The sequence below is a fragment of the Mesitornis unicolor genome, unplaced genomic scaffold (genome assembly GCF_000695765.1).
Source record: "Mesitornis unicolor isolate BGI_N332 unplaced genomic scaffold, ASM69576v1 scaffold31957, whole genome shotgun sequence".
Taxonomy (NCBI): Eukaryota; Metazoa; Chordata; class Aves; order Mesitornithiformes; family Mesitornithidae; genus Mesitornis; species Mesitornis unicolor.
Genome location: NW_010197596.1, coordinates 13,934 through 29,471, shown reverse-complemented (window position 1 = coordinate 29,471; position 15,538 = coordinate 13,934). Strand labels below are relative to the sequence as shown.

General features: G+C 43.5%; 1 protein-coding gene across 1 annotated transcript in view; it reads left to right on the top strand.

The window, feature by feature from the left end:
- The window catches only part of LOC104544093, a gene marked incomplete at both ends in the record, with an annotated part of 37,437 nt that overhangs the window by 10,845 nt on the left and 11,054 nt on the right, over positions 1-15,538 (top strand). The window contains 3 exons of the mRNA XM_010188850.1: positions 8,863-8,983; positions 10,256-10,419; positions 10,815-10,917. Of these exons, the coding sequence (XP_010187152.1) occupies positions 8,863-8,983; positions 10,256-10,419; positions 10,815-10,917 (388 nt within the window). The remainder of the gene's footprint in view (positions 1-8,862; positions 8,984-10,255; positions 10,420-10,814; positions 10,918-15,538) is intronic.

The window sequence follows — 15,538 nt, the reverse complement described above, 5'->3', positions numbered from 1 at the left end:
GGGAAAGAGATCGGGCAATCACGGTGGAGAGTTTTCTGAAAAACTCAAATGAGTGCTCGGCACCAGTCAAAAAACCAAATGAACCCGGAGTGCCTGATAGAATCGTTTGGATGATCAGGAAGAGGACAAAACAGGATGGAAAAACCATTTTTGCGTATTGTGTAAATCCGTAACATATCTAAATCTGAAATTACTGCGGGCAGTTTGGCTGACTCCTGCTCACAAAGGATATAATGGAATAGTGAATGGTGACAAATACCATCTTCTTTAGGGAATAGCTTCTACACAAAGAGTGGCTCGATAAGCTAGAACTCAGCTCAGAAAGCAGATGGCTGAGGAGGGATGCGATAGAGATCTATGGAGCCGCGGATGGCGCATAGAACATGAACAAGGAATGGTTATTTACTATTTCTAATAACACAGGAACAAGGGGCAACCAATTAAATGATTGCACAGTGGGTTTAAAGACAAAGATAGTGCTTTTCACGGAATGCGTAATTAAATTGTGAAATGGCTCCCATAAAATGAGAATAAGAGAGGGGGGTGATTTTGCTTAGAAAAAGGGTCACCGAGGGCAGGTATGTGAGAGGTCTCTTACACCATGAGGGAAGGGGAAAAGGGAATGCATGTTTGCTCTTGATCACAGTATAAGCAGTTTCCCAATTAAAAATCAGGCAGTGGATGTGAGGCAAACAAATAAAGATAATTTTTCTCCTTTGTATTTATAATTAAACTGTGGATCTTCTTGCCAGAGGACGTCATAGAGGCTGAAAGTATAAATGATAACTTTTATTTCCTGTTGTTTGCTGTTGTCCTTTTTGCAGAACTGTTCAGACTTGACAGCCAGAGCCCAGGTTTATTACTGCAAAAAAGTCAGGAGGCCACAACTGTTGTACAAGGTAGATCATGGCCTGTGCCACTCGGGCTACGTGGGCAGAACAGAAACCGTCTCTAATTTCCAGACAAAGATACTCCCATAAAATAGCTGGTGCAGAACTGTCCTAACCAGCTCTGTATTCTCACTCTGACGTCCACTGCATTGCACAGAAATGCTTCTCCTTATTTCCAAATGGCTTGGGCTCTTGTTAGCCACTGATCTATCGTGCCCAAATCTGAGAAAGAAAGTGGTGGATCTGCACACAGTGTGTTCAATTCTTTCCTTTACCATAGTGATACCTCCAGTTCAGATGTCTCTATTTAAAAAAAAGCAGAAGAAAATGGCTTTTCTTTGTCTTTACTGGTAATATTCAAGGGCTGCAGTTTAGGGTTTTGACATACTTAGCTGGCTTCTGTCACACAGTTTGGACACAAGTAGCTTGTTGAGTCCATCATGAAGAGCCCATGTACTAAGTATTTACTTCTCAGGCTTTTAAAGACTTTCCACCAACTTGAAATAATGCACGTTATGCCTGGGCCATTTAACCTTTTTGGACATTTAATTGTCGTGTGGCCATGTTTTCTGGAACATTTCGGAGTAGCAGCTGATCAAAGTTGATTCTAGTAACAGCAATGAGTCCCACAGATGTTTGACTCTTTATAGCTTCCCCAGAGTTAAGTTTAAAATATTCTGAGAGTTTGCTCCCTGCCTCACCTGAATAAATCTGAAGCAGCCCTATTCCAGATTTAAATTGCTTTAACTAAGCAGAGGACTTGGTTCTCCAGCTGGCCCCATAATGTATATTAGTAATCCTCCTGTTATGGACATGACTGGCCTGCCTTGATAATATATCTTCCCATTAACTCAATCTGCACCCATGTATTATAGATGTTTTCATTTCCCCCTGAAATATCTGCTCCATAAACAATCTCCCCAGCTCTGCTGTGAACAGAATGAGGAGTTTGTTTTCCAGTCTTGCCCTTATGTCGCCAAGAGCTGGGGCTGGCCGAGCTCTGCCCCCCCAGCCCATGGGAGCGCTGACCTCCACGATGGTTTTCGCTCGTACCCCATTACAGGCAGCCTGTGGGAGGCTGTCCTCTCAGCTACGATGCGCCGTCTCACCAGATGAAATGTCCCGAGGAAATGATGTAGGGGTTGGTTTACCCAGTCTAAATCCAATCTCCTATTTTTGGAGAGGTCCCTCCTGGATAAATGTGTTTTGTGATATTTTATTAGGTGAAAAGTGCTGACTGTACGAAAAAATCTTGTTCAGAGGTTGATGATCATCTTTTTTACTCTCCACTCTACTTTCCTTGTGAATACATTTAATTATATGATGCTATATTCATTGCCTCGCTGACACTAAAGTGCTCTGCAGTTAAGGCCTAAATACTAAACCAGGCAGATATTCAAGTGTTGTAAAGTAAGTCTAGATTTTTTTGCCAGCAGGAGTACTACACTGATTTACGGGAAGCGGGAGGGAGGGTGCTATCTCTTGCCTGCTCTCTTTATTGAATTCTCTTTCTTTTTATTAGTGCCCATATTTAGGTGGCTTGAACAGTAGGAATGGATTTTTTTTTTAATTGCAGATAACTGACTGATATTTGGCACCTTTTTAGTGCAAACCAGATAAGTCTTCCCTGGTGGTGAGGGGGGTTACAGTGCTCACTGACAGAAATCCAACTCAGGTTTGCTGATTTTTAGTATGCAAAATCCAGTGTTTTTAATGAAAGCTGTATTTGTTTCCACTTGATTTCATGGAGCCTGATTCAGTCCTGATTTCAGGACACCTCTGATGGTGCAGCTCTCCACTGTTGCCTCTTTCCCATGGGACAAGGACATATTCAAACACAGGACCTCAGGGTCTGAGCCCCAGATCCCCAGTTTGAAAGACCCTGAGGCAATGTGCAATGCCCAGCACCTTCCCAAGGTCCATGTGAGGGGTGAGGTCCCTTCTGGGAAGATGGATGAGTAATTGTTGCTCTGAAGCCCCTACAGCCCTGGGACCACAGGATGGGTACTCCTGGGTTTGAAATAAAAATAACCCAAATTTACTCCTAATGTATTTTGGATCAGTTGTGAGGCTGTGTGATGGGAAACAGAAAAACCCAGATGGGGGAATAAGAGGCAATAGAGGCCCAACAGGCCAGGAATGAGAACCTGGCCCAGGTTCTTCTGAGGCCTTAGCAAGGCAGTAACATCTTACCCCAATATATTTTGGTTTCTAAATTTCATTTACTGATCTCTCTATAACAAATAAATTTTCCATTTTGTTTGTGGGCCTGTTTTGCTGAATCCTTTTGAACAAACGCTAAATTTAGGAATTATTATCAGGCTGACTAAGCTTGAACTTGGCATTTACTGTGAAATTTACTGTAGGAATTAGCATATTAGCGCAAATTCAGAGGTGAAATAAAACGCTGACATCTATTTGCAAACGTTTGTAAATCCTTGCAAGGTTATAGGCAGCAAAGCGGTAAGTTCTGCCCTCTCCCAAAGGTAGCTGCGCGTGGTCCTTATGGCACGTCCAGGTTTCCCAGTATACTCAGAGGACTGGGATGCCACGGAGGTGCAGATTGGGGAAGGCTTCGCAGATGGCTCTTGGAAGTGTTTTGTGATTTAGTGAAAGACTTCGGCATTCAGGACTGCCAATGGTTGTGTCTTTGGATGAGTCATGAGCCGCAAAGTCACTTTGTAAGCCTAAGAAAGCTCTTTCCCATCCTTTCCACCTTACCTCGTCTTCTCCCGTGAAAAGGGCAAAGGGAAAAGGAGGCCGAATGAGGTTATCAGTGGTTTCATTGTGCCGCTTTAGATATCTGTCAAACTCTAGCACAGCTACATCGCATAATGTCACAAAGTAAAGGAGCATTTGTCAGTTCTTAGTAACAGCGATTACCTGCAAACTGAATGCTTGGCTTGTGCAGGGCACAAGATCCTTCCCCAACCTTTTTTCTGCATTTTATCGTTAGCACCAATAATAGCATCTGCAGGGAGTAATTAGTAGCACCCAGAGGGGAAAGGAATTCTGCCAGAGGACATCATTATGTCTGGAAAACTAAAGATGCTGCATAGTAAGGTCACGAATAAATTGCACGAGTCTAGGGTTGAGGAGAAGACCGGTAAAAGTACAAAGTTTCCTACTGCTGCTGATTCACATATGAAGAGCACATCAATTTCTGCTGGAACACCATTAGGGAAATTAGTTTCTTCTGACAGTTTGTGTTGCTGGATACCATATGTTTACCTTGAGGGAATGTTTGCGGAGAACCACTCTGGGTTAATAGTAAATGTCACAATTAACTAAGTAAATATACAGAACTGTACGTGTGATCTGCGTCAGCGCACAGACACTGTGTACCCGCGCACTGGTGTGCCACGTAATGTGTGTACATACAAATACATACTTTTATGTACTAAATCCATTCCGATCAGCTTATCTGGACTCGCAGGCAGGAGGTACAAACAGCAGCTGCATTTTGTCTTCCTGATCTGTTTATCACTCCATACATATGGCACTGCACCGGGCTCTTCTTTCTATCTTGTGCCTGCACCGTGAGCTCTGAGAACCCAGCGTCGAGCATCCCCAGGGCTGCTGCCAGGTGTTGCACCTCTAATTCATGTGGCACCAAAAAAAAGGCGAGGAGGGGAACAGGGAGGAAATCAGATCCCTGTGAAAAATCTCGGATTAGTTGGGAGTCACATTACAGATTACCAAGGGTTCCAATGTGTTGACTTTCAGTGTTGTCAGTCTCCCCTAAGAATCTGTGCAGGAGCTGAGGATTTTCAGCACCTTGACAGATTAAACCTCAAGAACACTCAAACAAACCTGTCACATAAGTTTTTATCATGCAAACTTGAGGCCAAGTTCAGTAACGACCCTCTGAGGCTTCTGCATTGCAGAGGCATTGAAAAATTGATTTTTCTGTTTTGCCACTGACTTCAGTGGAACCGGGCTTTAGCCCTACAAGGTAGATGTATTCCTGGAGATAGTAGCTACTTCAGAAATTCTTAATTTCACGTCCTTACATAGTAAAACTTTTGAGATGGACTAGATATGGGTGCAAGCTTTGCCAGGTGTTGTTGACCACCGCTGGGTTTTTAACTCTCTTATGGTCTGCGATACCTTTTCTTTTCCCTTTGAAAATTTGCCTCAGGGATTTGAAGGCCTGATCCAAAATGTACAGGAATAAATACAAACATTATATTGAACACCGGAAAAGAATTTTAAAGGGAGTTGGTCATTGCTTACAGCAGGGATGTATTTTATAACAGAAACAAGAGATCTAATCTGTTAGGGCAATATTAATCCAGGGAAAACACTTTCTGAAGTGTCCAGAGCTTGTTAACACAGCTAACACCTACGGCAGCAGTGTGTCTTTAAGCTCTACTAATATTATACAATAATAATTTTTGTGGAAGGAAATCTTCCCCTCTCCCTGAACAGAAACAAGACATATTATTGACTGCCATCCGGAAAGATGTATGCTCTGGCCCTCGTGAGTCTATTAATATTTGATGCTGATGGATGTGAGCTGGCAGCCTGAGTTATTAATGGAGTTTGGTTCCTTGGACCTAACCCTCAATGCATAGGGGAGAATTAACAATACCAAGAACTGTATGCCCAAACCTCTTGTGGTGAGAGAAAGGTCTGTCATATAATTTCAGCAATAATTAGTAATTTTGAAGTAATTAATGGTATGGAATATCATACAGGTGGTGTCAGTTGCATTATCATAACCATTCATTTGGATTTAAAGCTGACTTTTCAGGGTGCCAGGGATCGCAGATCCCCCACCTGTGTCTTTGCTGTGTTGGGATTCTCCCATCAGATTTGGATTTCAAACCAAAAAAGGGTTCACTTTTGTTATCTTTCTGTGTGGAGATGTGGGACACCCTGTCCTGGGTTGCACCAAGGTGCCATCTCACAGGAACACGCTGCCCCACACACGGAGAGGGGCATTTGCTGGAGCTGGCCCCAATCCCACATGCAGTAAAGAGAGTTTTTCCATGTATTATGTTACGTTTTCAGATTTGACCCCTGAAAGTTGTAAATAATACATTGGATGGATTTCAGGGGTGTATTTTGATAAGCTGGGTCTTCTAGGTGAAAATGTTGAGGAAAATTAAGCCCTTCTGAAAGCTTGTGATGTCCATATGGATCATTCTGACTTGGAAAACAGAGATGTAAAATACCAAGTTATTTATAGCTAGATTATTTAATATAGCTTTAACATTTTCAGGGGTATATGTTTGATTGAATTAGTTACTCCTTCCTATCATGTATACCACATCCAGGCATTTCACTACTCTCATTAACCTTCCTATCTTAATAGAAAAAAGAATAATCAACATAAGGAGCACAGCTGTTGATTAATTTTACTAAATAGGATAGAAATATAAAGTGCCATATTGCAAGAGTGAAGATTCAATGCACAAGACTTGAAATCAGTTTAACAGAATATATAACTCATTAACAACTGGATCGACTGTACCGCGGCGTTATTCACTTGGGCAGGTGGCGAGAGGGAGGTGGAATTTACATATCTTTAATGGTACCTGAATGCATTTCATTTCATAGGTCATTCTCCCAAATCAAGTTCAAAATGTTAATAACGGGGTGTGCATTTATAATTAATAAAATCTTAGAGCCAGTGCTATAGTTCAAGTGCGTTTTCCTCTTATGTAATTAAGAAGTTAAGTGTCTTTGGCAGTTGTCACTCAGAGCTCTGAAGGTCTCGCTAGTCAAACCAGGGGTAGAAATCTCATTAAGCCCCTTCTTTTTTTCAGTTAAGGTTTGTTTGCAGAGTAAGTGCCTGTAAGGTGGACAGCCAGGTTGATCAACCCCTGTTAGTCCATAAAGTACAGTATATTAAAGGAAATGCCAAAAGCAAAAGGCGTGTTTAATAAGGATGAAACATCCTGATGCTTAGCTTGTGTGCAGTACCTTGGCTTTGGGATACGCGAGGTGTCTGTGTCTGCCCTCCACGCAGAGGAAGTCTATGGCAAACCGATAAATCCGCAGCAGCGTATTGTGCGCATGGCCAGGGAGGACTTCCAGCATCACACGAGGATCAGCTGAGGAGCTGGAAATCCTCCTCCTGCATCCACCCGTGGCTCAGATGCAGGTTTAGTCAGTCTGGTTCCCAAGGGGATGTTTTAGCTCCTCATCACTCTGCTCTAATTGCCTTTTCAAAGGAATTTTCTTTTACTTCTAGATCACTAGTTCAAATCCAGATAAGGTCAGTTGTCATAGAAATTATTAGCAGTACCAGCAGTTCTGTGCCGTACACGAAATGAGTTGGGAGTTTCACTCACACAAGATAGGGCTTCCTAAGTGGCACTAATTGGCTGTCTAATTGTCACACGCAGGAGCGAGGCAGAGGATTGATTAGGCGTGGAGGCTGAATGCCCCTCTGCCATCCCGCTCGGCTCGGGGTTCCTGCAGCTCGTTTTGTGGGCGTGCTGGCAGGGTAATGAGGGGCAGCCGGCCCTGGAGTTTCTGGCTGGCAGGACGGCACCTTTTACTGCCAGGCCTTTTCAGGGGAACTTGTTTTACTCCACCAAGGTCACCGATAGCATCTTTTACAAACAGCACTGTCACTCAAAACCCACAGACTCATAGGATTTACTTCTGAAACGCCACATATTTTAACCGTTTCTTTTACTTCCCCCTAAACCAAAGTTTTTTGGATAAAATAGGATGAGTCATACTGGTGCTAGGCAGAACTGCTACAGCAAGCATCTGGGGGTTTATGGCGCTCAGAAATCTGTTCATATTTCCCTGTACTGTCTCAGTGTCTGGTGCTGTGATATACAGGCTCCTGGAGGTACTTGCCATGGCATAGGGAAGTTGACATTTTGTGCATTTATCACCTGATAAATGAATCTTCCTATCAAACAGTGAAGCCTCTCACCTGCAAAAACACATTTTGACCAGTATCTTTTCTCCTGAGCTGTGATATAGGTCACACTGTGCAATGTGGTTACTATCTAACTTTGGAGCAGGAGAGCTTTCTCTGACATAGAATTAAATTATTGAAGTTTGACTCACTGAAGAAGTACAGTTAGGAGCTAATTTGTGATGTGAAAGTCAGGGCTATACACAGAAGAAAAAGGAGCAAAAATACCCTGTATATACTAATATATGTTGACCTGACTCTGGGACTCAGTAAGTAGATTTAAAGGAATTGTGCTCACGTTTTAATTCCCTTGTTGTATCAGTTGAAGAATATTAGTAAGAACCGTGTCTCTCCTTTCAGCCATACAAGCTAATCAGTGCCTACATAATTACCATAATTTACTCTTTAAAGACTCTGTATTTCTGTAACATACAAGTATTTACTCTCCTTTTCCTCACTTTCCCCACACCTAAAGCAGAATGGGACAGAGACCGCCTCTTTCTGTGTTTTGGTCTGGGTGGCTCCTCTCCGCCATCGCATCACTCCCGGTTCAGCGTTCTTCAAGTCACACTCTCATGCAAAGTAATTGAAAACAAATGCAGGTACCAGCTACGCATCAAAAAGGAGTGATGCACCTGCCATGCAGTCTTCCCCTCTGCCAGTCTGGGGGAGATGAGCACGCACGAGATCCTTTAGCTTTTTAACAACCCTATTCTGGGAGTATATTATCCAAGAAATGCAGAGAAGCCTTTGCATGGTTTCAGACTGTATATTTTGTGATTAGTGTTTCGTAAGTGATGTTTTGCTTAATGATCTAACATCTGTTCTAGGAGGTTTGTTTTTGTAACTTCCCCACCGCCTGCTGAATGAACGCCAGAAATTTGTCCCTTTCTTCCAAGTCAATCAAAGCGCTAATTGCATCATCATCATGGGAAGCAGCGGTGACTGCTCGAGTGCTGAAGCCTCAGCAATCAACTCCTAACACTCTGCTCACTGTTTCAAAAGAGAAAGCCTCCCTGTGCAGGGATGGGAATTTCCTGCAATTCACATTTCTGTAGCTGACTCTGACTTCTTCTCGGTTTGCAGGGAGACGACTGCACCATTACCTGCGTGGCAGGAACCTACGGAACCAACTGCTCGTCAGTTTGTAATTGCAAAAATGATGGCGCGTGTTCCCCTGTGGATGGCCTGTGCTATTGCAAAGAAGGTAAACAAAATTCAGATTGAACAATTGTCTACAATTTGGCATCGCTGCTTCTGCCCTTTTAAAGTGGCACAGCTGTGCAGTCAGTAACTCCACTATTTTCTTGTGCCTGTCGGTAATTCAACAGTCTGCCCAAGTATCCAGACTCAACAGGGGCTTGACTGTCTGTTTTGTCTCTGCCCTGAACAGGGGCCAGACTTAACTGCTCTGCTGCAAGAACAGGTCACAGAACTGAGTGTGCTGGCAGGGCCACGGCTCCTCTCCAGAGGAAATGCAGAACAAGCCCCAAGCTGTTGGGGTTTTTTTCCTTTATCGCTTTGCTGCTCCGTTTCTCCAAGGCTCAAAAACATCTTTGCCGTACTCTGACACTGACACCCCAGCAGGTATCTTCTGTCCCCTAAGCCAGTACAGGGCTGCAGGATCTGGCTGTCTTTTATATGGGAAAACAAGAAATCTTCCCTGCTCCGGAGTGTCTCTGCAAGAATATACCTCTTATCTTTCTCCACGTGTGTCCGTAATTCCCTCTTGTGCCTGGTAGTGAGCATAGCTCATGTATCCAGGAATCACTCCAGAAATCTTGTACCGCTCCATAGCACAGTGTCCCTCATGTTCCCGTGTAGCAGCACCAACATGAGCTATGACTGTATGACATACCTAAGCCCTAAGCCAGAAGTGAGGCAAATAACAATAAAATCTGGCATTTCAAACATGAATTAATGGATCACTGTAGAACCCCATTTAATGAGGGTGTATAAACCATGAGTTACTGCTCCACTCCATTACATACAGCTGCAGTGTAATGAAAGCCATTGTGCGGCTAGTAGTTAAGATTTGAGCCTTAATGGTTAGAAATGATGGCCTTGGTCTTTTTTTTAGGTGTAATAGCTTCTTTATATTAAAGAGCATTCTCAAAAACATATGAGGGAAGAAACGGGCAGCGTTAAATGGTGAGCTTCTTGCTTTCTTGCTGATCAGCAGGTCTCCAGCCTGCCAGACTGTGCTGCACTGGCCTTTGCTGCCCGAGCAGCTTAATCTCATAAACAGCCAACACAGTGATACCTACACCACCCTTCTGTACATATGGATGCTGGTAGATGAAGTTGAGAGGTTATAATTAAAGGGCCAATCTTTGACCAAAAGATAGTTTCAGTTGACGCCAAGATCAGGAGGAAACTGGTCCTGGAATCAAAAAGCTTACAAGCTGCCTCTCTTGCTGTCTCTACCTTGCTTTCATGAAAACATCCCAAATGCTGTTTCTCTCCTATGTTTCTTCAGGGTGGCAAGGAGTGGACTGCTCCATTCCATGCTCGAGTGGAAGCTGGGGTCTTAACTGTAACCAGACGTGTTACTGCGCAAACGGAGCAGCCTGCAGGCCGGCTGATGGCTTTTGCCTTTGCTCACCAGGATGGCAAGGGGAGTACTGCGACCAGCCGTGTCCTGTGAGTACAACTGGGATGGGCTTTAAAACCACAGTCCACACAGCTCTTCTAAATCTACAGTGGGTCAGCATCTCATCTTGTCTATGGATAGCTGAAGGAAATGATGTGTAAATAACAGACTGGGGTTCTATCAGTCAAGCAGATGTATTATACTTTGCATTATATTTTATCAGAGCTATTGCCGTGTTATCCACATTTTCTTGAACATCATTTTTTAAAGTGATTTCTCATTTGGTTCTGTATAGAAATGTTAGGCACTGAGTTGTTTCTCTCTTGTCTGTATGTTAATTTAAAAAAATGCGACTCAGCATTAAGAGGGACATGATAGATGATTTTGCACATTTTAGAACAAAAAACTGATTACTGAGAGGCTTTTTTATTTATATTTTTGGAAGGATGGAACATATGGTCTTAATTGCAGTGAACGCTGTGACTGTAGCCATGCAGATGGGTGCGATCCTGTCACCGGGTACTGCTGCTGTCTTGCGGGCTGGACAGGTAAAATTAGCAATTACCTTGTAAACTTTTTTGGGGTTTTGGGTTTTGGGGGGTTTTGGGGGGTTTTGGTGTGTTGTTTTACTTTGCTATTGCATCAGTTATAGCACTGGACTTGTGACTGAAAACTTTTAAATAATAGATTGAGACAACATCAGCTGAACTTACCCCTATTTAAATCGCTCATGAGGTGACAGTAATTGGCATTCATTGGATTTGTATTCAGATGGGTTGAAGATGGCTCCAAACTTGGAGCCAGATGTTAACCTTCTGTAAAACGAACCCTCAGGAGGAATGCAGATCATCTGGAAATCCTGCAGCATTTTTCTCCTTGAATGGCCCTTTCCACGGGGGTGCAGGTGTGGCACAGTGAATCCCAGGACCGTCAGACCTAGGGATGCCAGGAGGTGTTTTCTGAATGCTAAGAGCTGCTCCATCATACAGAACCCAGTTTTGTCACTAAACCTTGTCTTTATACTTTTCCCATGCTGCTTATCACACAGAAGGGTAGTTACAGGGAGCAAATTAATGCTAATTTGACAAAATTTCTCATGATTACACAGAGGCAGAGAGGAATATTGAGTGAAGTCAGGGAGTCCAAGCTGGAGATCTCAGACCCGCACTTGACTCCGTACGGATACGTCTCTCTGCCAGCTTTTGACAGCAAACACAGCAGCAGTGGGGAGCGAGTTATTGGCCCAAGCAGTATTTCACACTTAGCTGCCTAAAATACTGGTTAATCTCCCTCAGCTCGCTGTAGAGGCCCTGGAGGGAAATAAACTTACACTCTTGCCCGTAACTGCAGAACCACCAGCGGCACTGCCAATCAAAATGCATTTCTCTTAACAGCAATTCGTTTGGAAAATTTAATTGTTTTTCAAAGAAGTCCAAGTTGGGAGAATGCGTGGAGCAAGGCAGAGGCTGATCAGGCAGCCAGCGTTTGGGATACTGTCACCTTACCCCTTCCTTTATGCTTTATACCATTGCATGCCTTCTGTTCTAGTGGAGACAATGGCACCGCAGCAGCTCACCTGAAAGCATGAAGAAAAAGCAGTGAAATTATACCTAGAACATCCAACTTAAGAATTAAAGAAGATGCAGAAGTAGGAGGTTTTATACGCTGCTCACAACAAAGCTGCTTTCAAAGACGCTGGGCATTTTTCCCGCAAGAAAATTCATTTTCTAAGCTCACTAATATCCCCTCCTCCAGCTTGCATTCTTCACTCACTGGACTGCATTCATCTTTCTCTGAGCCTCTTTACCACCAATATATCCATCAGTCAGGCTTTAAAACCCTACTGTGCATTATTGGTCATCAGCGGAGAAACAATTGCTGGGCTTTCCCGTAGTCATCATGAGTTTCTTCAAGGGAGAAAATGGTTTTTAAAAGTATGGTAAATTAAAGAGAGACACTTGTACACACTTAGTCTGAAAGTTTATTACGTGTCTTTCTGGATGTAGCATTCCAGAGGAAAGTGCTTTGTAGACAATGCGGACTAAAAGCGTGGCCTTTTTTCAAAGGCATTTGCAGCAGATACTCTGTACTTACACCCATGCACGTCTGTAAATGTACCTCAAGTGCAGGTACACATTACTCCAAGTAAAGGTAAGAGCAATTTCTGTGGTCTCCTCCTTCTTTTGATGTCCACGTTAGGCAAGATAAATGTTTATTAACTTGGGGTTTACTGCAAACGAAGCACTTTATCCTTCATTGTATCTGGAACTCCCTTCTTCAGGAGCACATTTTAGGGAGGAAAATACTGTGTTAGTGTTTGAGACCGGGTTGAGGTTGAGATGTTGACAGGGCCATGTAAGGTGTGCACTGGAAATGTTGATAGACAGAGTCAACGCGTGTTTGGTCAATTCTGCTTCCAATGCTTTTTCCACTTGGATTAGCACCAGACACAGGGATAAATTCTGCTCGTGCTAGTTTGGAAGTGTGTAATTTAAGAAACTCTTCAGCTAGATAATTATATTTTCCTACTAAGGAGTATGGCATCAGGGAAAGATTAATCTTCTCTGGAGTTGTTATGAACTGGGCCATGATGTGTATTGCAGTGCATTTCATAAATACGACATGATAAATAATTTAGGTTTGAATTTTTGCTTTCTGAGTTTGGTACTAATTAGACATGGCCTGAAAAAGATCAGAAAAGTTCAGGATCATGGAACATCTGAAGTTTTTCTTGCCCACTAACACCAGACAGAGAATTCGCTTGGCTTTCTGATCCTAATAGCCACAAAACTTCATCTGAAACAGCATATTCTGTATGTTCATCCCACACGTGGGACTCCCTCTTGATGTTAGTGTTCCCTGTAAAGATCAAGGGGAAGATTGAGCCCATTTCTTTCGTGATACTACTGACAGAAACCTTCAGAGACTGGTAGATGGTAGGAGCATGCAGGAGGACTGGGAAAAAGAAGAAAAAAGGCCTGTAAAGAGTAGCGTACAACGTAAGTTAATGGCAGTCTGCCGTCCTTTTATTGTGTTATGACTGCCACCCATCAAGACTGTTATTCAGGACAGTGCCCTTCCTTGTGTACCAGCTGGGGAAAGGTAATTTTCAGGAGCTGAGTGTACCTGGAAGAGGAGAAAATGATGAAGAGATTCCCACATAGCAGCCTGGAGGTCACAAAGCAGCAGTCTGCATAAATAAGCACACTGGCAACAAGCTGCTTTGAGACACGTACGTACAGTTTCCATTAAGTTCACTGTGGAATTGCACGAGTGCAACCAAAGGCAGAACTTAGAGCAGATCTAAAGGTGGTTGTGCCCTGTCGTTCTTGCTGAAAATGACCCAACCAGATACTCAGGCACTGTATCACAAACAGTTTTTTAGATAGCACGGCATTTGTACGTAAAAGACCAAAACCACACTGGCAAAAGGCGCTCGTGGGGTATAAGGAACTTGTTCAAATGGACCAAAATTGGAGCTGTGACCTGCAGACGTGATGCAGAGCTGAATTTTCCTTCACGTGAAGGAAATGTCAGATGCAATAACAAGGGCTCAGCCTTGCACTGAACGGAGTTCTCCAGCTTGCACCAGTGCTGCATACACATAACCTCACATATATAAATCGAAATCAAAAGAAGATGTATTCACATCTATTGCTAGTTAAATGTAGCCCCCAGCAGGATCAAGTCTTGACCGATTAGACTGATTGTTTTCTGCAGTTTAATAAGGGTCTCTCTTACTTCAGATCTGCCATGCCTCTTAGATACATCCTGCTTCTGTGCTTGCAGCTCTATGTGTGTATGTGTGTGCAGATACCTTAAAGCTCCCAGCATAGCAGTCGTTTGTGGAAGAGGTGTTATTTTGTGTACATTCAGGTTAAAATGAAAAGGCTTGAAAATTGAGTGCTTCGGTGCTAATTGCATTTGGTTAATTAGGGGTTTTGCACACACTGCATCTGCAGAGGGAATGGAAGCGCAGAACAGCTGTGTGGTGCAGCGTGGCCTGGAAGTCCTTTGCAACGAACAGGTCCTAGAGTAGCAGACATCAGGATCACCTCACTCAGGTGCAACCTCCTCTCTTGGATCCTCAGTGACGGTGATAAGATCATATATTTCAATTAGGCTCCTCTTACCTAGTAACCAAAACTGGACAGAAAAGGACCGGCTGCCCTGGTAGCCTTGCTGGGTGAGTCAGAAGCTTGGGAGAACATGGGGAGGTCAACGTTTCTGTGTTAGGTGTAATGCTGCATGGCTCTGGAAATCACAGCTCCAGCTGATGGGGTTTTGCAAGCCAAGCTGCAAACCCCATCAGCTTGGTCCTCTCTCCTCAAAGTGGCTGCTGGCAGCACGTTTGGTACCAGAAATGGCTTCCTCACCCCTACCAACTGGTTATTACTACGTGGACTTTAATTGGTTCACTCAATACAACCCTCAATAATTAAATTGGTCGTAGCTGCTGACCAGGCCTCTGATTTCTGGAGGTGCTCCCTTGGTGCTTGACGTGTGCCGGGTTAGCAGGGCTCGCTGGGACGCCAGGCACAGCCATTTCTCATCACGTCTCCGAGAGCCGAGCGCGGCCGTTGTCGCAGTCAGACATCCCAAGCACAGACAGGTTACAGCATGGAGAGCCACAGGCCCAGCTGATGGTCACAGCAAGCTCATCTCCTCCCTGCAACGAGGCAATGTGCTTCAAGTTAATTGTGGCAGTGTGTGTTTCGTTAACCTTTCAGGTGTTACAGTGGGATTAAATAGGAAGCGATCCGCAGGGGGATATATTCCATGCCTCTGAATGTTAAGGTCAGTTAAAATCCTGTTTATCTGAATTCCTTTAGTCTGAAATGCTGTCTTATCCAAACCTTGGTTCTGTCTTTCTTTCACATCGCATCACACTCAGGTTTCTACAGAACGCTGCAGTCCCGATGCTATCTCAGTTATCCGCTGAACTGATTTTCTCTGCAGCCTTTCTGAATATCCAAAGCCAAAGTTTATTCAGGAGATTTTAACATCCAAAAAATGTGTGGGGGAAAATAGGATGGTATTGTAGATGGAAAGTGGAAAATACAGAAGTGTGCATCCCATAGTTAATTATAATAGAACTCCTCACAGATTTTCCTTAATTAATCAGGATGGCACATACAGGTGCGAAAATGATACATGGTGGTAAGGAAG